General features: G+C 37.1%; 2 protein-coding genes across 2 annotated transcripts in view; one reads left to right on the forward strand and one right to left on the reverse strand.

Moving 5' to 3' along the window:
* The window catches only part of LOC118908927 (serine/threonine-protein kinase TAO1-like), a 55,252-nt gene extending 46,658 nt beyond the window's left edge, over positions 1–8,594 (reverse strand). The window contains 2 exon segments of the mRNA XM_057499494.1: positions 2,030–2,101; positions 7,474–8,594. Of these exon segments, the coding sequence (XP_057355477.1) occupies positions 2,030–2,101; positions 7,474–7,605 (204 nt within the window). The 5' untranslated portion in view covers positions 7,606–8,594.
* A 3,844-nt stretch (positions 8,595–12,438) lies between these two features.
* The window catches only part of LOC130683228 (uncharacterized), a 46,323-nt gene continuing 36,100 nt past the window's right edge, over positions 12,439–22,661 (forward strand). The window contains exons 1-2 of the mRNA XM_057499495.1: positions 12,439–12,449; positions 14,005–14,316. Of these exons, the coding sequence (XP_057355478.1) occupies positions 12,439–12,449; positions 14,005–14,316 (323 nt within the window). The remainder of the gene's footprint in view (positions 12,450–14,004; positions 14,317–22,661) is intronic.

The raw sequence follows: 22,661 nt of genomic DNA on the forward strand, positions 1-22,661 counted from the left end.
AAGAGCCTTCCCATTGATGCCTACTAGTAAATAACAGATGAACCTTCAGCAATTAAAGCTACTCTATGACAACTTCAGAAACTTAGGCCATATCCTAACTATAGTTACTTCTAAGAAGCAATCAGGGAACTCTGAAAATACAGGTACTTGGGCCCATACCCAGAGACTCTAGGAGCTTAGTAGATGTGGGATGGGAACTTGGAATCTGTATTTTGTTCTTGTTTCAGCTTTTCTAAGCTTTACCACTCACTTGTGTCATATTTCTAAAGGTAGGGGAACTAGAATACAGAACTTGAAGAAATGTTTTGTACTAGAATTTAAGATCCTATATCTCCTATGTTATTTCATAAGCCCTCAACAAAATAGAGCAGAAGATATTAACAGTGTAAAATGTGTTAGCTGGAAGATGCTAAGTTTAGAAAGTGTTTTATGGGCTTTACATTTCAAATTTGAATGCTCTGGGAGCAAACTCTCAAAACAAAACAAAACAAAACAAAGCTAAAACCTGTATTCGTCAATGTAAAAAAACACTTCCAGGAAGAATACAATATTAGATGAGAGGAGATGCTGCCCTAGGTGAAACTTTTTGTTCTAGGTGTGACTAATTAAACAGACTCCAACACAAGTTGGCTAGGAAAGCTAGTTGTAAAGTTATGCTATGGAATGGCAAATAAAATTACAGTAAACTTGTAAAAAATGGAATTTTTTTAGGGGTTTTAGAAATTATTAAGAGTTTTTTTAGGTATCAACATAATGGAACAGTGATCAATCACAACAGTGTTATCATACCCGTAAGTGTGATTATCACAAAAAACAAGATTTACCATAAAATAGGGATTCCAGAAATATACAAAAAGAAAACCTTTAAAAATTAAAGACTGATCCAGCAATTCTACCTCTGAGCATATATCCTGAGGTATTAAAAGCAGGGACTCAAAGAAATATTTGTGTACCTATGCTCACAGCAGCATTATGCACAATAACCAAGGGGCAGAAGCAACTAAGGGTCCGTTTACAGATGATGGATGGACAAAATGTGGTGTTTTTACACAGACACACACACACACAGTCACAAACACACACAACAACATGGATGAACTTTGAGTGCACTATATTAAGTGAAACAAGCCAGTCACAAAAGGACAAACAGTGCATAATTTCAATTACATGAGATACCTAAAGGAGTCAAATTCAGAGAGACAGAAAGTAGAAAGGTGATTTCCAGGGGCTGCGGGGAGAGGGAATGAGGAGTTATTGTTTGATGGGGGTAGAATGTCACTTTTGCAAAATGAAAGAGTTCTGCAGATGGATGGTGGTGTTGGTTGCACAGCAATGTGAATGTCCTTAACGCCACTGAACTTACACTTAAAGTGATTTAGATGGTAAATTTGTTTTGTGTACTTTACCACAATTAAAAATAATTAAATTTTTGAAGAATTAAAGAAACAGATAACACTTAGGAAGTAGACATTATATAAACTTATGCAATTAAGAACTAATCACAATACTGAAGACCAAAAGTACATGCAATACAGTATCAATAATTTTATTTTTCAGATTATTACCCACTGCCTTATTTTTCAGACTAGATATATGCTGCCTGATGATTATTTGAAACAGCCATTAGATAATTTCTCTACCATTAAAAATTTATATCCAGTATACTTACTATCAAATGTACCTTATTCTAGTTTACTTTCGTAGACATGATAATCCCTCTATTATAGAATATTATAGAATAAACTGCTAAACAACAATTTAAAAAATTAAACTCGTGTCAGCAGCACATATCTAAAACAATTAAATGTAAGGGACACAGTTGGGAGGTTTCTGGAATGTCAGGAATGTTGTTTACGGCTCTAGGTACAATTTAAACGGGAACATTGAGTCTGTAGAAGAAAATTCACTGAGATATACACTTAATATTTGTATGTGTTTCAACATTAAAAAAAAAAATTCCCACCTATCCCCAATTAAAATGGTATGGCTTTCTTTAACATGCCAATACAAACATATATATCTGACCTACCTTCATACGCCGCATTCCAGTATAAGATAATTTCTTGATAGCCACCACTTCATTGGTGCGCACATCTCGTGCCTAAAAAAGACATAAGAGCATTGTAAAAATTATCAGATTAAATCTGGGAAATCATTTCTTTGAGAATAAAAGCATTTATAAACTACCATGTCAAAAAAGATATCAAAACTGCTTTTAAAGAACATTAAAAAAATAACTAAATAGATAGCAAAAAACATCAAATTATCAAGGAGCTGGTACTTTAGAAATAAAAATAATGAATGTTTATCTTTTAATGAGCTAGTTGAGAGGAAAAATATAGAAATTTGAATGGAACTGTAAACAAACAAAAAAAATGACTAGTACATACAAGTCTATGCTAGGCCCGTAAACTTCAAAATTTCAATGAAATGGACAATTCTCTAGGAAAGAACTACTAAAATTGATCTAGAGAAGAACATTTGAGTAAAACAGTGGTGGCAGACTGAAAAGAATACTAATCATCTTTAAAATAGTTGTGAGTGGAAAAGTTTCACCAGGGAACTTCCCAGGATAAAAGGGGAGAAAAAAGGAAAGCTATCCCATTAATTTTATGGAGGCAGTCTAACCCAGCAACTAAACCCTCACCAGCAGCACAAAATAGAAACTTAGGTACCAATTTGACTTATAAATTTAGACAAGGGAACTCAAAATAAAAATTTTAAACCAAATATTACAGGGCATTAAAACAATATTTCATTTGGATAAAATACATTACCACAGAAGTGCAAAATTTTGATACAGGAAAACATTTCAGAATTTGCCATATTTTTTTACAAATCAAAGGGGGAAAATATATACTTATATATATATATATAAATGCTCAATAAATGCTGAAAATGCAGAAAAGGCCCAACTCCAAATGTATTCAATGCAGGGAAGACCAAACTCTTAGAAAACCCACACGGGAAAGGTAATTCCTCAACATGATAAATCATGTCTATTGTAAACAACTATTAACTAGAATTAAGACAAGACAGCTAAAATGCTACCACAATTACTATTTACCACTGTTCTGGAAATTTTGATAAAATAAAAGCATAACAGAAACATGAAAGTTAACTCTTTAGAAACTAAGAACCAAATTCTCATTATGTGTTTAAAAAAGAAGATTATATGTAAAGAAGGCACAAGAGGATAGCTGCAAAATATTTCAAATGAGTTCACTAAAAAGGGTTAATCATCTCTAGTCATCTGTGGAAGAATTCATCTTCAATTCAGTCTTTAATGAATTCCCAAAGATAAAATGTTTTAAATTTAAAATTAGATTATGGTGATAGCTACAAAATTCTAACTTACTAAAAATCTATGCAATGCACACTTAAAACTGGTGAACTTAGAGTATGGAATTTAAATCTCAAAAAAACTGTTAAAAAATTAGACAAGCACATATATATATATACATATATTCTTTTAAGTGGGTCCTGGGAACAACTAATGACATTCCAATTTCAATTACTGGCAGACTGGTTAATGAAAACGTGCACCACTTACCATAATGGGTGAAGTGGATCTATCTGCATAAGATCTTGAATATGAATTTATTTTTCCAAAATGTTCTCTACTCATCTATTTGTGAGCCCCTTGATTTTAGTCAATAGGTCTAACCAGCTATATTCTTTTCTAACAGTTTTAATGAGATACAATTTACATACCACACATTTCACCCATTTGAATGTGTGTAATTCAATAGCTTTTAGTACACTGAAAGATACACGGCAATACTGATTGATATGACAGATACATGCAATTTACTGATAACTACAATTTTACAATGTTCATTACCTCAAAAAGAAACTCCAAATTGTATCATTTAAAAATGATTAAAATGGTAAATTTTATATTATGTGTATCTTATCTCAAAATTTTTCCCAATTAAAAAAAAAGAAACAAAACCCCACACCCTTTAGCTATCACTCTCCTATCCCTTTTCCTCACCCCTTCAGCCCTAAGGAACAGCTAACCTACTTTCTGTGTCTCTGGAGATTTGCCCATTCTGTACACTTTGGAACCATATAATATACAGTCTTTTGTGACTGGCTTCTTTCACTTAGCATAATTTTTCAAGACTTGTGACAAGTGAGTGTTGAGCATCTTTTCATGTGCTTTTTGGTCATTTGTACATCTTTGGAGAAATGTCAATTCAGATCCTTTGCACATTTAAAAATTGGGTTGCCTTTTTATCATTGAGTTGTAAGAGTTCTTTATATATTCTAGACACAAGTCCCTTAGCAGACATATGATTTCAAATAATTTCTCCTATTTTGTTGGTTGTCTTTGCACTGTTTTGAAGCATAGAAGTTTTACATTTTGATCAAATCTAATACCTATGTTTTTCTTTTGTTCATGTTTTTATTGTCATTTCTGAGAATCCTTTGACAAAACCAAGGTCATGCAGTTTTACCCTAAGAGTTTTATAGTTGTAACTGTTATATTTAGGTCTTTGATACATTTTAATGTTTATATATGGTAAGAGGTAAGGGTCCAATTTCATTGTTTTGCTAAAGAGCTACCTTTCTAATTAGCACAAGATAAAGCTCAAAAGTGGGTATACTAAATGCAGTGCAGTATCCTGGAGTAGATTCCAGAATAGAAAAGAGCACAAAGACTGGGAAAATCTGAATAAAGTATGTAGTTTAGTTAATAGTATCAGTGTGTCAATGTTGACTTCTTAGTTTCGATAAAGGTGCTGTGGTTATGAAACTTGTAAACTTTAAAGGATTTGGGTGAAGATTATAGGGTAAAACTTTACTATTATTGCAAAATCTGTAAATCTAGTATTACTTTAAAACAGTACATTAAAGTCATGGTAATTTATTAAAATCCAAACATTAGATTACATTAAAATTAAATCAGATTAAGAGGAGATTACTTTTGCCTATCACACACACACACAAAAAAAAAACCCACAGAAAAATATTTAATGTCCACAGTCATGTTTCTTTCTCCCTTCAGGATTACAAATTGTGCTTACTCATCATGTTTTATTCATCTCCTCTAATCTGGAACAATTTGCTCAACCCTTCCTTGTCTTTTGTAACACTGGCAGTTGCTGAGACTACACAGCAGCACTTACCTTACTAAATTTGTGTTTGTCTGAAGCTTCTTCAAGATTAGATTCTGGTTACACATCTCTGGCTGAAATACTACATGAGTTACATTGTGTCCTTTTCAGGGTATCATATCTGGACACATACAATGTCTGTTCATCACTGGTTACTAATTTTCATCACCCACTCAAGGTATTTGACTGTTTCTTTCCAATGTATATAGTTATAACCCCTGTTTCCTACTTTGTATCTAACAAGCAATCTGTGCAGAGATACTTTTAAACTATATAAATATCCTGCTCATCAAACTTTCCCCCTAGATTTAGCAACCACTAAAGATTCTACCCAAAACAATCTTTGCAATGATTGCTGCAATCTTCAAAATGCTGGTTTTTCCCAACTCTATCATTCCCTTCACATGTATCAGTCAGCATTCTATTATAAAGAAAATCCCTCCCTTTCCAACTATCTATCCATCCTTCATCTATCATGGAAATAAGAAATTCCTATTTTATTCAATGGGTTATTATCAATAGATGTTTATGTTGATGCTCAAATTGTTCCGGATCTGGCCAGTGGGAGCACCTTCAAGCTGGTTCTAGCATTCTCTTGAAAGGGCCCTTTTTTTTTAAAGCACTTTATAACCTCCTGGTACAAGATATTCTAGAGCTTATCTTTAATGATCCCTGTCCCCACAATAGAATGAACCATTACTCCAAGAGCTCTTGATCCATGTAGTGAGGAATTCAAGATCTGAGTGCTAAGTGTGCTTGTTGCTACTGGGATATCAATTGAACTAGAATCTTACAGAAGAGAGAGCTAGGAAATATATATGTCATATAATTAGTTCATATTAATGCCACAAATTCCTATCCAATACCTATCTAGTCCCACATGGTTCTTCCTTACTTTTGCCAATTTCCTATTTCTATCATTCTTTCAGTTAGGATCTGACTCAAAATTGCATCAAAATTACTCATTGCTCAATCTTGAAACACACAGTTTCCGAACTGTCACTCCCATTCCAATATGAAACAAATTTACTGAGTAGAGTTCAAGATTTGTTTGCAGTTTCCTCTTCCCAAGGAGACAGAGGGTATAAAGTTAAAATACTGTGTATGAAAGTTACTCGTATTAGTTTTGGTTTTTACTCCAATGTGGTTATAGCCCAAATACAGTTGGATTCATTGTTCCTGCTTGCCTTTTCATGACTCCCCCATACATAATGACTTAATTTAAACTTTTAACTATACAGAATATTTATTATCAAAAGAGGTAAAACAAGTTATCATTCTGTCCTCTATGTACTTCTTTCTAGTCCCCACACTATCACCATTCTGTATCTTGAATAGTTGTTGTATGGCATATAACTTGTTTAATTTCTTCAAACTATACATTTAATATATCTGTATTTACTGTATATAAATTATACTTAATAAAGTAAGTCAATTAAAAAATACTACTCATTGAAGGGCTACATGACAGGGATCTTTTCAACAGGGTTCTCTTATTGGGTCCATTTCTAAGAGTCTGTATATTTTTTTCCTTTATTATTCTATATTTCTCCACATTAGTATTAAGGAGAACAACAGGAGAAGTGTACATTCAGACAAAACTGTAACACAGAAAAAAGGTTGTTAATGAAATACCTGTTTCTGAGTGCCTCTTCCCTTATTCTGTGTCCAACTCAGAAATCAAACAAACATAACCTACATCACACACACACATAAAGCATGTGTACACAAAAATATTCTGAAGGATGTTTATCTAAATTTTAACAGCAGCTGTCCTTGGGTAGGAAAATTACAGAGGGAATTTCTAGTACCTTATTTTTACCTCTAATTTACAAATGGGAAATAAATAAAAAGTTCAAATTGTTACAAATTTGGAACACTTTTTCTCTGAGGAAATAATATTTCAAATTGGTGTTTTATTCTTAAGGTACCCATTAAAACTAAAAAACGAAATCTCTAATACTACCAAAATATTAAACATCTATACAAAACTTTTTGCTAAGTTAAAAAAAAGCAATCTTAATAGGAAGAAATAATGAATGAATAATAATGAAATGTGTGTACGGGACTTTACGTAAGTCAGTGTTTTGCAATATTTGATTCAACAGCAATGTAAGTCATAAAACTGCTAAAGTAGTGTAAACAACATGGAAATTAAAGCAGAATATCTTTCCCATTTTTTCAATAATCTAAGAAGCTCAATAAATAAAATGACCTTTTCATATACACCTAATGCAAGTGACTATAAAATAGACTATTGCCTATATCTCTTTGTATTACAGATTTTTACTCTTCCAGGACTGGATATTAAATAAACGCTGGTCACTGACATTAAGCCTTTAACACTTACAGAGTACACTGCTCCAAAGCTCCCATGGCCAACTTCTCTGAGATCTGTGAAGAGCTTCTCTGGATCTTCTTTGAAGAAGAGTTCTGCAGTTTCAGGGTCCTTCAGGCCCTCTGTTGGGATAGTCGACGGCATCCTGCTGGGCAATCAGCTGTCTGATTCTAATGGTATAGCGCTAGCCCAATCCTTGGTTCATCCATATGAATGAAGCCACTTTGGCATAAACTATTGTAGAGAAATAAGAGAAGAAAAAAGGAAAAGCAAAGTTGCTAAGAATAATTAATATAACATCATTTTCTGACTACATATATAAAATTATCTTAGACCTGGAATTTCACTGAAAAGAAGTGTTGCCTAGTAGTGCAGGAGTCTTAAACCCGGCTCATCATCACAATCACCTACGCTGCTTTAAAAAAAAAAAGATTCCCACTATACATAGTATGTAAGTACATACTATACATACACTTCTAAAACTTAGATAAATCTTTATGTCCTGGAAGGCTTTCTGTATCAGTACTTAAAGATTTATCTAACTCTGATGCAATAAGCTCATCAGCAAAAGAGGTAAATATAGTAGGAAGACCATTAAAAACATGCCCAACAACTCAAAATGTACCCATAATATGTTTCTGACAACAGGAAGATTCCCACCTATTAATGACCTTCAAATGCAAGAAAATAAGGCAATAGATTTAATTTGGTAAATTAAATCAGTAAGATTTCTTTTCCTTTCAGATACCACATGGCAGTGTTTAATCAACTTTAACACAGACATTCCTAAGAAAATTGAAATGCGAGAAAATAATGAATTTAACATAGACAGATAACTGTTTCCTTCATAACCTGATTCACATTAAAATATGGCCTCATCAAATCTGCTTCCTTACATAAGTAGATACACTACAGAATTCCTGGTGGTTCTGATAGCAGTTCCTTTATATCACATTACCAAATTTTAAAAATGACTGCCATAAATGAGAAGCTTCAGAACCTGGTTCTAGAATGACACTGCTTAGATAGGAATCCTGGCAACAATTATTTACCAACTATGAATTTGGGTAGCCTCATTTTCCAAATCTATAAAATGAAAGAAATAACCTACCTCCTAGGGTAGCTGTGAGGGTTAAATGAGTTGATAAATGTTAAGTACAGAGTAGTACTCAGGAACAACGAGCAGTACATTAAATGTTAGTTATCATGACCTCCTTAAATGTACCAATTAAAATGAAAAACTCCAAAATTGATTTCATTAAAGTCATAAGGGAAAATAAAGCTCTAGCCAGTTCTTTCCATGCCCAAAGCATATTTTTTTAATATTTAAATGTTAAAAATTTTTTTAATTTCAAAAATTTTTTAAACTAAAGAAAAATTTTTAAGCCTGTCTCATTTTTAGTGAAGTCAACTGAACCAATTATAATGCTTGTTATTAAACTTCTAACTACATAAAACAGATTTACATATCTTTTGCTCCTCCCTAAATTAATACTACATTGCAGTAAAAACTCAAATCATTAGTTTGTATTCCTTTTCTAACATATTTTCAAAGCTGCCCCATATTCTACACTTTTACCAATCTCTCTGCTCTGGAAGTTAGTTCCCTGGAACAGAGCTTCAATTACAATTCTTCCAAGAATATGTGACCACAGGAAAGTCACTTAACTTATCACTTCTAAAATGAGGAGACTGAAATAAATTCTATATAAATTACACACTACCTCTTACAGTTAATATACAGATATTTGTTGGACTAAACGATTACTTAATTATTTTCCCTACAGCCCCTTTAAAATTTTTTAAGAAATTTTGCTCAAATTTGAGAAAAATAAAATAGAATATTTTAAAAACTACAACACAAACTCTGATTAGGGAGACTATCCAAACAGATTATAGCAAATTTTTTAATCCACAAAAGACTAACTCATTAAAAAAATTTCTATGTCAAAAAATTTGAGTCAAACACAAGAACAGAAACATCCACATTAAGGGTTAATATTCCTTAAATATATATACATTATTCAAATCATTCACAAAGTACCTAATCCAACAATATATAAATGGCCAAAGGATATCAATATTCCATAAGCAGGTAATATAAATAATTGGACAGAGAAGTCAAAACCTGAAATATAATGGGTGTAGTCATGAGTTTTCTGATTCCGCTTTCCTCTATCTCCCGGCTTTGACCAAAGAGTTGCCTGAGTAATTATTTTGATAGTACTGATGACAAGAAAACCCTTAAAAGGAATCCTGCTCTTCTGTCCCAAAGGGGACCCTGTGAGGTTCAGATTGTGAGGAAATATGCCACTTTTCCCCTTTTCTTTTTTCTCTCAGCCGCAGACATGCAGTGCCAAAGGAACAGAACAGCCCTGTGAGAAAAACCTCACTCTCAGGCCAGGAAAGCTAGGAAACAGGGTCTCTGTCGTTCACAAAGGATGAGGGGAACTGTCATTATGCTTTTTCTCATTTTCTCTCTTCTTTCTGCACTTTAAGCAAGGACAGCCCCAGTTACAGGGGAACTGTACAATGCAGAAGTCTAAACACGTCTGTGTCTTTCTGATCAAAGTAACTGGGAAAAAGGCCACTGGAAACTGAAGAGTATGGAGGAAATCATGGAGAAGAAAACAAGTGGAAAAGACAACCCCATGCTGGGTATGAAGTAATACAAACAACAACTTGTGTTTGTTGAAAATAGACTCAGAAAGTATAGCAAAGACTATGAGAAAGAGAACTAATAATGGATGACATATACTACTGCCTAAGTCCTAGGCTATCAGTGAGAGACATAGCACAGGGCAAATGCAAAGAGCTCGGAAAGTTTTGAAAACAGAACTAGTATTAGAAGCACCACATACAGAAAGTGAGACAGAACGTGTCATCTAAAACAAACAAATTATGACCTCACATCAGTAAGGATGGCCAGCATCGAAAAGACTAAGAACAACAAATGCTGGCGAGGATGCGGAGAAAGGGGAGCCCTCCTACACTGCTGGTGGGAGTGCAAGCTAGTTCAACCATTATGGAAAGCAACATGGAGGTTCCTCAAAAAACTAAAAATAGAAATACCATTTGACCTGGGAATCCCACTCCTTGGAATTTACCCAAAGAATAAAAGTTCTCAGATTCAAAAAGACATGTGCACCCCTATGTTTATCGCAGCACTTTTTTTACAATACCCAAGATATGGAAGCAACCTAAGTGTCCGTCAGTAGATGAATGGATAAAGATGTGGTATATATACACACTGGAATACTATCCGGCCATAAGAAACAAGTTGTACCATTTACAACAACATGGATGGAGCTGGAGGACATTATGCTCAGTTAAATAAGCCACGTGGAAAAGGCAAATGCCAAAGGATTTCCCTCATTTGTGGAGGATAACAATGAAGCAAAACTGAAGGAACAAAATAGCAGCAGACTCAGGACTCCAAGAAGGAACTAATGGTTACCAAAGGGGAGGGTGGCTGGGGAGGGAGGGAGAAGGGGATTGAGGGGTATTATGTTTAGTACACATGGCGTGGGGGATCACGGGGAGAACAGTGTACCACAGAGAAGGCACATAGTGGATCTGCGGCATCTTGCTGCACTGATGGACAGTGCCTGCATTGGGATATGGGTGGGGATTTGATAATATGGGTGAATGTAGTAACCACATTGTTTTTTCATGTGAAACCTTCATAAGAGTGTATATCAATCATACCTTACTAAAAATTAAAAGTAAGTAAATAAAACAAATCAACCTTCTTGAGAAGATGAAAACATGACTCAGAAATCACAATATCATATTCAATATGGCCAGAATAAAATTCAAACTTTACTCCACATGCTGAAACAAACAACACACACATACACACAACTGGAAAATGTGACAAACTATCAAGGGAAAGAAAGGACAGATGCCTATTTTGAGATGCCTCACGCTGGAATTATCATATAAAGACTTTAAAGCAGCTGTTATAAGCATAGTAAATGTGCTAATGGTTAACACTCTAGAAAAAACTGGAAAGACTTAAGTTCTTAGCAGAAAAATACAAACTATAAAAAAAGATCCACATGGAAAAATTTAGAACTGAAAAATATAATTAAAAGAAATCGCATGGGCTCAACCACTGAACAGAGATGATAGAAGAGTCTGTAAACTTGAAGATAACAAAGCAATAGAAATTACCTACACTGAAGAAAAGAGAGGAAAAAACATTGGAGAAAATGAATACATCCTTAGAAACTTGTGGGACAGTATCAATTTGTCTAAATTTCACATTATAGGTGTTATATAAAGGAAAAGAAAATTTAATTATTTTAGAGAAAACAATTCTTACTAAAAGCTGAAAAGATCACAGATTTGACAAAAACATAAATTTAGAGATTCAAGATGCTCAGCAAGCCCCAAACAGAGCAAATTCAAAGAGTTTAGGTCTGAGAAGGCCTCAACTCAAAATCAGTAACAAACAGTCAGGCCTGATAAGGCCTAAACATGTCATAATGCTGAAAACCAAAGATAAACTAAAATTTGAATGATTACAGATTTTTCATGAAATACAATGGAGGCCACAGAATGTGGAATAATATCTTTAAAGTGAGGAAAGAAAAGAACTGCCAACCCAGAAGAGAATCTTCCATCTAAGCAAAAGTCTTGTGGAATGAATGTAAAAAAAAATAGAGAAAGACACAGATGATGGAAAGCTAAGAGATTCTGACCTCCATTAAGAGAAATGTGAAATATTAAACAAAAGAAAGCTAAAGGCTATATTATTACCATATATTCGGAGCTTCAGAGTTATGAAAATTACAAAAAGTAAAGAGGGACATTACATAATATTATGATTCCATTCATCAAATTCCAAATGTACACTCACCTGACAAAAGAGCTTCAAATTACATGAAGGAGAATTTGATACAACTGAAAAGAGAAAATTCAGTAACTCGAACACCACCACCATAGACCAACACCACCAACCAACAGGACCGAATGACATTCAGGTATGTAACGTGGCCACAACACAGTGGACATTCTTTTCAAGTTTGCATTATGACATTCACTGTGACATCATATTTTGGGCCACAAAACTAATCTTGACAAGTGAAAAGCAGCCAAAGAGAGTAAAAAGGTCACATGCAAAAGAAAACCCATCAGGCTATCATCAGAACTTCTTAGCAGAAACCTTACAGGTCAGAAGGGAGTGGCAGGATACATTTAATGCAATGAAGCGGAAGGGCCTTGACCCAAGAATACTCTACCTGGCCAGGTTATAATTTAAATTTGAGGGAGGGATTAAACAGTTTCCAGAAAAGCAAAAGCTGAGAAAATTTAGCTCCCACATAGACAACAGGAAAGAAAGTAGTACAATCGATTACTAAGGAGTGTAAGATTAAGCAGGCTTAAAATAAGATAATGATAAAAATGGCAGAGAAAAGAGTTAGGAAGTCTGACCTTTTAATGAAACTAGCCTTAAAGCCTTTTCAAGTATTCTTTATTAGGCAATGAATTTCTTTTATTGTTAAAGTTAGAGTATTTTGTAAATTGCAGCCGAAGGTATCATAAAGAACGTAAGATGAAAAAGGCCCAGACAGGAAAAAGGAGATTCTAGGTGCAACTGACCTATGTAAAAGATGTAAATGTATACTAAAACTATTAAGGAACATTCTGAATAAATCAAGAGGCCATTGAGGTAAACTCAGAAAAGACTGCGAGAAACAAAACGAATTAATATGTATACATTCTCAGCCTTGGCCCTTATAACCCAGCCTACCAACAAAAGGGAATTTTGCCTTCACCTTGTCACTTACAGGTTGTCTTCTACCTGGCTCCCTAGCTTCTTTGGTACAAAATTGAGAGAAATGACTGAGGAGGCTGGTGGGAAGAAGAAAACTGGATATCAGGGGGTTTGCACTGATTAGGTAGTAAAAGACGGAGGGAGAAATTCCAGGGCACTAATGGGGAATAAGAGAATGGGAGAGGAAAAGAGGATATTAACAAGAGTTTTATGATTTATGGCGCCTGCCAGGAGATAAGATTATCCAATGCAACAAGTGATTCTGGACTGGATCCATTTGCTATAAAGGGCATCATTGTGACAATTGATTTAAACTTGAATGGAGGATGTAGGTTTAAATGTAATAGAGTATCAGTATTCAGTTTCTGATTTTGATGGTTGCATTGTGGGCGCATAGAAGAATGTACTTACAGGATGTTGGCAACTTATTCTCAAGTGGTTTATTCAGGAAAAAAAATTTTGCACTGCTTTTGCAACTTTTCTGTTGGTTTCTGAGATTTCTGTAAATCTGAGTTGTCAAAATTAAAAAAAAAATAGCCTTAATAAAAAAACTTTCTTTAAGAGACACAAGTCAATATTAGGACTCTCTCAATTGTTTTGGATTGCGGGAGAATATTGCTTTGTAGGAGTTGCTGTTCAAAAACTAAGATTCATTTAGCTGTAGCCAGTTGATTCTAAAGAATTAAGTATGCAAAAAGGGAGTCAGGAGTAAAAAAAATTGTATGTGCCCACTCCAGTTAAAAGCCTTCTCCGCGTGGAAGCCCGGCGGAGGCCAGGTGGGCTTGTGAAGCGGGAGGCGCTGAGAACCGGACGACGGTTGCGCGTGGCGCCGGCGCGCGACTGTCAATCAAGGCTGCAGAGGGGCGGGGCGGTACTTCCGCCTGCGCTTCGCCGCTCGGCGGCGCCCGGGACAGTCGGGAACCGCGCCCGCAGCCGCCGGCCGAGTGGCCGGAGAGGGCGATGGAGCTGGAGCCCGGGGTGTTGCTGCAGGAGGCTCGCGAGAACGTGGAGGCGGCGCAGAGTTACAGGCGGGAGCTGGGCCAGAGGCTGCAGGGGCTGCGGGAGGCGCGGAGGCAGGTCGGAGGGCCGCTCTCGGAGGGGCGCTGTGGGCCCCGGGGAGGGCACGGGGTGCCCAGCGGGTGGACGAGGGCAAGGAGCGCGCCGAGCGGTGAGAGTGTCCAAAACTCTGAAGGGAGAAGGCAAGAGTCTCTGAAGGTGCAGGGAGACCTAGCGGGGCCCGGGAATGGGGGAGGTGGGTACTGGAGGTTGTCTTAAGGGGAAGAGACAAGTTTGGGGGATCGAGGGAGAGTGTGAGCTGCGTTCCCTAAACTGTGTAGGGCCGTGATGGGGGTAGGGGTGGAATCCGAGGTTGGGGAGAGTGAGGGACCGCCGCAAAATGAGAGGGCGTCACCGAGGGTAGGGATGAAGGAGAGTTGGGGGAGGTGGAGATTCTTTGGAAAAACCTGCCGTGGGGATGGAGATTGATTAGAGAGCCTGAGGAAAATGTGGGGCAGTGACTTGGGGAGAGCTGAAGGTGGAGGCAACATGAATATAGAAAGGGAGGGCTAAAGAGAGAGGGAGATAGGGAGGGGACTGAGAAGCAGTAGCGTGAACAGTAAATGAATGGGATTAATGCCTGAAAGGAGTACTTCATTATCTCATAGGATCTTGAATGCCTTAAAAAAAATTCTAGATGGTCTGGAATTTAAGGTGAAGCTGTGTTGGAAGAGCAAAAGAAGGAAAATTAAGTACTCGAGGGATGGCATAAACGGTGTAGGGAAACGGAAAAACAGGTTTAAAGAGAGGAGTGCTGAAAGGAGAAGCTAAATATACTTTCAAGTGACAGCAGTCATCTGTTCCATGGGGACAAGGTTATCAAAGACATAGGAAGGCCACATGGTTTCTCTACCCCTTGGAACGTATACAGAAAGAGATGTAACTCATTCTCAACGTGTAATAGGACAGATAATCCTCAAGCTACTGTTTACAGGGGTAGCGTAATAAATGCTCTTTGAATGTGTGGGATTCCATCTGAGTGGAATCGCTTGGGCGGGTGGGATATTTCTCCATCACACTTGATATTAATCTGTATTATCAGCATGGTAACTCCCAGGGTGCAGAGAATCTGAAAATGTGCATCTAGTAGAATAGTGCCATGGTGCTAGTGCCTTTGGCTCTCATCATTAAGAATGCTCAATATGCTTCACGTGTTATATATTTTTAAATCCTTGTAGAGCTTGTGTAGACCAAGCATCATTCACAGTTTAATAGCAAAATCTAGATGTGGTTGTCCTGATTTGGTGAATGCTTTTTAAGGTCTCTTCCAAAACATTCATCTTGATTTCCATTTCATCTACATGATTACTTCTGCTATTTTGAAATAGTTTCTAAATCTAGGACATTGTAAAGGAGATTAAAGTATTTCTTATTATATGACTAATGTTTCAGCCAGTTAAGATACCTTATATATGAGCATGTCCATTGTTTAACTGCATCAAGCAATTAAAAAGCAGTAGAGTTGATACAAAATGAATAGAGTTAGCACCCAGGAATAGTACTTATTAATTTCTTGTGTAATATGGAATGCATTAAAAAAATTTAATATCCCTATCTGAATGGTTTAGTATTCAATTTCCAAACTTACATTCCTTTACGTTTTCTATGCAATAATTTAAATACAGGACATACTTTCTTATAATTTAGTGTAGCTTAGTAAGGGTTTTTGTTTTGCTTTGTTTTTGAGGCCCATTGTCTTGGGCTTGAGACAGAAAACATGAAGAGAACATCCATCCATCACAGTTAGGTTCCTGATGACACTGCCTTCTGACTAGACTGAATGACAGTGTAGTTCTCTTTTGTGAATTGGAATGTGTTTTGTGCCAGTGCCAGTTACAGCTGCGTCTCCCCTCAAGGGTAATTCTAGTGGATTGTACACATTTGGCTTTGTAGAATAAGTCCTCAGTCAACTTGGATTTGAAGGAAGGCCCGTGTTACAAAAATGTTATCAAAATAAGCAGCTGCTTTTGTTTGGTGGTTAGGATATTTTTAGGGTTTCAGTCATTTTCAGAATAACTACATAATATATGTGGCTTTTTAGTCTAAGATTTTGCTTGGAGGAAAGATGAGAAAAGCAGAGAGAAAGGGATGCTCCCCTTTGTGTATATTTCTTACACACTGATTTTATTTCCTTTTGGCATATGATTGTTTTATTGATACATAGTTTGCATACCATAAAATTCTTGCCTTAAAATGTGTAATTCAGTGGTTTTTAGTATATTCACAAAGTTGTGTAACCATCACCATTATCTAATTTCAGAACATTTCCATAACCCCAAAAAGAAATCCCATACCTACTAGCTGTCACATCCCCGGCCCCTGGCAACCACTAAATTATTTTATATCTCTGTTTGGACTTGCCTATTCTGGACATTTCATATAAATGGAATTGCCCAATATGTGTCCGCCTGTGACTCGTTTCTTTGACTCAGCATATTTTTTTTTTTGTATCATTACTCTACAATTACATTAGGAACATTATGTTTACTAGACTCCCCCCATCACCATCAGCATATTGTTTTTAAGGTCCATCTTTATGGGGGCATGTATCAGTACTTCAGTCCTTTTTATGGCTGAATAATATTTGTTGTATGGATTTACCGTATTTTATTTATCCAGTTGATAGACATTTGGGTTATTTTCACTTTTAGGCTATTATGAATAATGTTGCTATGAACATTCACATATAAGTTCTTATGTGGTCATGTTTTCAGTTCTTTAAGTATATACCTAGGAATTGCTGGGCTATAAGGTAACTATTTAACCTTTCCAAGAGCTCTTGGCTTACTTTTTATCTTTGCTTTTGTTTCTTACCCTTTACAAATCTCTCGTGAAATTTGTCTCATGCTAAGAAATCATGTCTATGAAAATCTAGGAGGAGGAAGAGTAAAAATCTTTTAAGTTATTCCGTCAAAAACAACTGCCAGCATGTAGCAGTTTCTCCTCTTGTGGTTAAATTTAGGCCCTACCCTCTGTCTTCAGAGAAAAGGAAGTTCTGTGAAGGAATGCAAGGGTAGTCTGTAACACTTACTGTTTGAATAAATTAAAGGCTAGAGAGATGTTTGCTATCTTCTGGAAATCAGATAATGTTTATAGCCAGCCTGGCCTAACTGATGTTGAAATTATTAGGAATGGTTCTCTATAGCTCCCTGAAATCCTTTGTATTAAGATGTAAATGCCAAAGAAATGAACTCCCACTCTCCTTAAATACTCATTTGTTCATTCACTCATTAAATATTGGGCGCTTACTATGGGTCAGAGATACTTACAGGTTCTAGGAATATTTTGGTCAAGGAAACAGACTGTTCCCCTCATGGATTTACTCTTTCTTTTGTGGTTGATCCTTCAAAGACAAAACAAATAGGAAAAACCTAAATTCTTGTATATTCATTTTTAGATTTCACTTCCATTGTGTTTTTCATCACTTGTTTATTTCTACAGGATGGGCTTTCCTGCTTGTTGTAAGTAGAGATAGCTGATCTATCATGTAGCATCATGTAGTGATGTCAGGTGATCAGTCACATATGCCTCACAGGGTGACACTACCTTGATAACACTGCCACTCTCTGGGGCCTAGTCCTTAAGCTTTGCAAGTCCAAAAATGTCCTCCCTGTATACTAGCAAAGGTGATTAGTTGGAGGTACTGGAGGTGTTTACAGTGAAAAATACCGATATTCTTGTCTATATATAGTTGCAGTTCACTCTGAAATGAATGTGTTAGCCTTCATGTGCCTTTTAGTTCGTGTGTCTCAGGGCTTTAACAAAAGCAAGTCTGTTCTTTCAGAGTAAAGGGCCAGACCCTGGCACCTAATTAAGAAATTATTTGGTGAGAAACCCTGCCAGTTCTGACCAGTGATGTCCCTTTGATCCCTGCTCCTGCAAGTGTGGTCCATGACCCCAGCAGTGGCATCATGACCTTGTGAAAAATGCAGAAATGAACCCGACCCAGACATACTGAATCATAATCTGTATTTAACAAGACTTCCAGGTGTGATACTATATGCGCATTAAAAGCTGAGGCACTATGCTGATGGACAGTGACTGTAATGGGGTATGTGGGGGGGACTTGATAATGGGGGGAGTCTAGTGACCATAATGTTGTTCAAGTAATTGTACATTAATGATATCAAAATAAATAAGTAAGTAAGTAAGTAAGTAAATAAATAAATAAGCTGAGGAATACTGTCTTAGAGTATATATCCTCACTGCTTCATCAGCTCTCTACTGATTTCTATAGTTTAACCTCAACCATAGGTGTGCTGTCATAAATAACAGTGGCTTATCTTCAAATTAAAACATAGTTTGAAATAGCATAGATTTGTTAGATAATTATACAGCGATATACAGGTCAATAATTAACAAAGCCAGTGCTTATCCTAGCATATCTTAACACCTGTAATGTGGCCATTTGTCTTTTATATTTTGTTTTGGATTTCACGTAATCTTTTAAAAATTTAACTAGAGGAGGGGCAGAAGATGGCGGCGTGAGTAGAGCAGCGGAAATCTCCTCCCCAAACCGCATATATCTATAAAAATATAACAAAAACAACCCTTCCTAGAATAAAGACCAGAGGACACAGGACAATATCCAGACCACATCCGCACCTGAGAGAACCCAGCAACTCGCGAAGGGGGTAAGATACAAGCCCCGCTCCGGCAGGAGCCGAGCGCCCATCGCCCCAACTCCCGGCCGGAGAAGAATAGGCAGAGCGGGAGGGAGACGGAGGCCAGGTCTGCCGAACACCCAGCCCCAGCCATCCGGGCTAGAGTGCAGGGCCCTCGATACTAGGAAAACAGGGCAGCAAGAACAGTGAGCGGGCACTGGAGGCTGGGCGACAGAGGACATAAGAAAAGCGCGCGACCATTTTTTTTTTTTTTTGCTTTTTTGCTGTTTTGTTTTGGCGAGCGCTTTTTGGAAGTCTTAAAGGGATAGGGACCCCAATACTAGGGAAACAGGGCAGCAAGACCGGTGAGCAGAGGCCCGAGGCTGGCACCGGAGAATAAAGAAAAACGAGCGACCACCTTTTTTTTTAATTAAAAAAATTTTTTTTCTTTTTTAAATTAAAAAAATTTTTTTTTTTTGGTGGTCGTTTTGTTTTGGCGGGTGCTTTTTGGAAGTCTTAAAGGGGCAGGGCGGGACACTTAATCCAGAGGTAGGGAATCCGGGGATCTCTGGGCACCCTAACCCCTGGGCTTCAGGGAGCAGGGAGGCCCCTTACGGAGATAAATAGCCTCCCAGCTGCTCCTGCTCCAACGCGACTCCACCACTTTGGAGTAGCTGCCCGAGCCAGGCCACGCCCACAACAACAGCAGAGATTAACTCCATAGCAGCCGGGCAGGAAGCAGAAACCCTGTCTGCACGCAGCTGCGCAGCACAAGCCACTAGAGGTCGCTGTTCTCCCAGGAGAGGAGGGCCACAAACCAACAAGAAAGGAAGTCCTTCCAGCCGTCACTCGTCCCAGCTCTGCAAACTATTCCTATCACCATTAAAAGGCAAAGCTACAGGCAGACAAAGATCACAGAGACAACACCAGAGAAGGAGACAGACCTAACCAGTCTTCCTGAAAAAGAATTCAAAATAAGAATCATAAACATGCTGACAGAGATGCAGAGAAATACGCAAGAGAAATGGGATGAAGTCCGGAGGGAGATCACAGATGCCAGAAAGGAGATCGCAGAAATGAAACAAACTCTGGAAGGGTTTATAAGCAGAATGGATAGAATGCAAGAGGCCATTGATGGAATTGAAATCAGAGAACAGGAATGCATAGAAGTGGACATAGAGAGAGACAAAAGGATCTCCAGGAATGAAACAATATTAAGAGAACTGTGTGACCAATCCAAAAGGAACAATATCCGTATTATAGGGGTCCCAGAAGAAGAAGAGAGAGGAAAAGAGATGGAAAGTATCTTAGAAGAAATAATTGCTGAAAACTTCCCCAAACTGGGGGAGGAAATAATCGAACAGACCACGGAAATACACAGAACCCCCAACAGAAAGGATCCAAGAAGGACAACACGAAGACACATAATAATTAAAATGGCAAAGATCAAGGACAAGGAAAGAGTTTTAAAGGCAGCTAGAGAGAAAAAGGTCACCTATAAAGGGAAACCCATCAGGCTAACATCAGATTTCTCGACAGAAACCCTACAGGCCAGAAGAGAATGGCATGATATATTTAATACAATTAAACAGAAGGGCCTTGAACCAGCATGACTATCATTCAAATATGACGGTGGGATTAAACAATTCCCAGACAAACAAAAGCTGAGGGAATTTGCTTTCCACAAACCACCTCTACAGAACATCTTACAGGGACTGCTCTAGATGGGAGCACTCCTAGACAGAGCACAGCACAAAACACCCAACATATGAAGAATCGAGGAGGAGGAACAAGAAGGGAGAGAAGAAAAGAATCTCCAGACAGTGTATATAACAGCTCAACAAGCGAGCTAAGTTAGGCAGTAAGATACTAAAGAGGCTAACCTTGAACCTTTGGTAACCACGAATTTAAAGCCTGCAATGGCAATAAGTACATATCTTTCAATAGTCACCCTAAATGTTAATGGGTTGAATGCACCAATCAAAAGACACAGAGTAACAGAATGGATAAAAAAGCAAGACCCATCTATATGCTGCTTACAAGAAACTCACCTCAAACCCAAAGACATGTACAGACTAAAAGTCAAGGGATGGAAAAACATATTTCAAGCAAACAACAGTGAGAAGAAAGCAGGGGTTGCAGTACTAATATCAGACAAAATAGACTTCAAAACAAAGAAAGTAACAAGAGATAGAGAAGGACACTACATAATGATAAAGGGCTCAGTCAAACAAGAGGATATAACCATTCTAAATATATATGCACCCAACACAGGAGCACCAACATATGTGAAACAAATACTAACAGAACTAAAGGGGGATATAGACTGCAATGCATTCATTCTAGGAGACTTCAACACACCACTCACCCCAAAGGATAGATCCACTGGGCAGAAAATAAGTAAGGACACAGAAGCACTGAACAACACAGTAGAGCAGATGGACCTAATAGACATCTATAGAACTCTACATCCAAAAGCAACAGGATATACATTCTTCTCAAGTGCACATGGAACCTTCTCCACAATAGACCACATACTAGGCCACAAAAAGAGACTCAGAAAACTCCAAAAGATTGAAATCCTACCAACCAACTTTTCAGACCACAAAGGCATAAAACTAGAAATAAACTGTACAAAGAAAGCAAAGACGCTCACAAACACATGGAGGCTTAACAACACGCTCCTAAATAATCAATGGATCAATGACCAAATCAAAATGGAGATCCAGCAATATATGGAAACAAATGACAACAACAACACTAAGCCCCAACTTCTGTGGGACACAGCAAAAGCAGTCTTAAGAGGAAAGTATATAGCAATCCAAGCATATTTAAAAAAGGAAGAGCAATCCCAAATGAATGGTCTAATGTCACAATTATCGAAATTGGAAAAAGAAGAACAGATGAGGCCTAAGGTCAGCAGAAGGAGGGACATAATAAAGATCAGAGAAGAAATAAAAAAATTTGAGAAGAATAAAACAATAGCAAAAATCAATGAAACCAAGAGCTGGTTCTTTGAGAAAATAAACAAAATAGATAAGCCTCTAGCCAGACTTATTAAGAAGAAAAGAGAGTCAACACAAATCAACAGTATCAGAAACAAGAAAGGAAAAATTACAACGGACCCCACAGAAATACAAAGAATTATTAGAGAATACTATGAAAACCTATATGCTAACAAGCTGGGAAACGTAGGAGAAATGGACAACTTCCTAGAAAAATACAACCTTCCAAGATTGACCCAGGAAGAAACAGAAAATCTAAACAGACCAATTACCAGCAACGAAATTGAAGCGGTAATCAAAAAACTACCAAAGAACAAAACCCCCGGGCCAGATGGATTTACCTCGGAATTTTATCAGACATACAGGGAAGACATAATACCCATTCTCCTTAAAGTTTTCCAAAAAATAGAGGAGGAGGGGATACTCCCAAACTCATTCTATGAAGCTAACATCACCCTAATACCAAAACCAGGCAAAGACCCCACCAAAAAAGGAAACTACAGACCAATATCCCTGATGAACGTAGATGCAAAAATACTCAACAAAATATTAGCAAACCGAATTCAAAAATACATCAAAAGGATCATACACCATGGCCAAGTGGGATTCATCCCAGGGATGCAAGGATGGTACAACATTCGAAAGTCCATCAACATCATCCACCACATCAACAAAAAGAAAGACAAAAACCACATGATCATCTCCATAGATGCTGAAAAAGCATTTGACAAAGTTCAACATCCATTCATGATA

This window comes from Manis pentadactyla, chromosome 4, assembly GCF_030020395.1.
Source record: "Manis pentadactyla isolate mManPen7 chromosome 4, mManPen7.hap1, whole genome shotgun sequence".
Classification (NCBI taxonomy): domain Eukaryota; kingdom Metazoa; phylum Chordata; class Mammalia; order Pholidota; family Manidae; genus Manis; species Manis pentadactyla.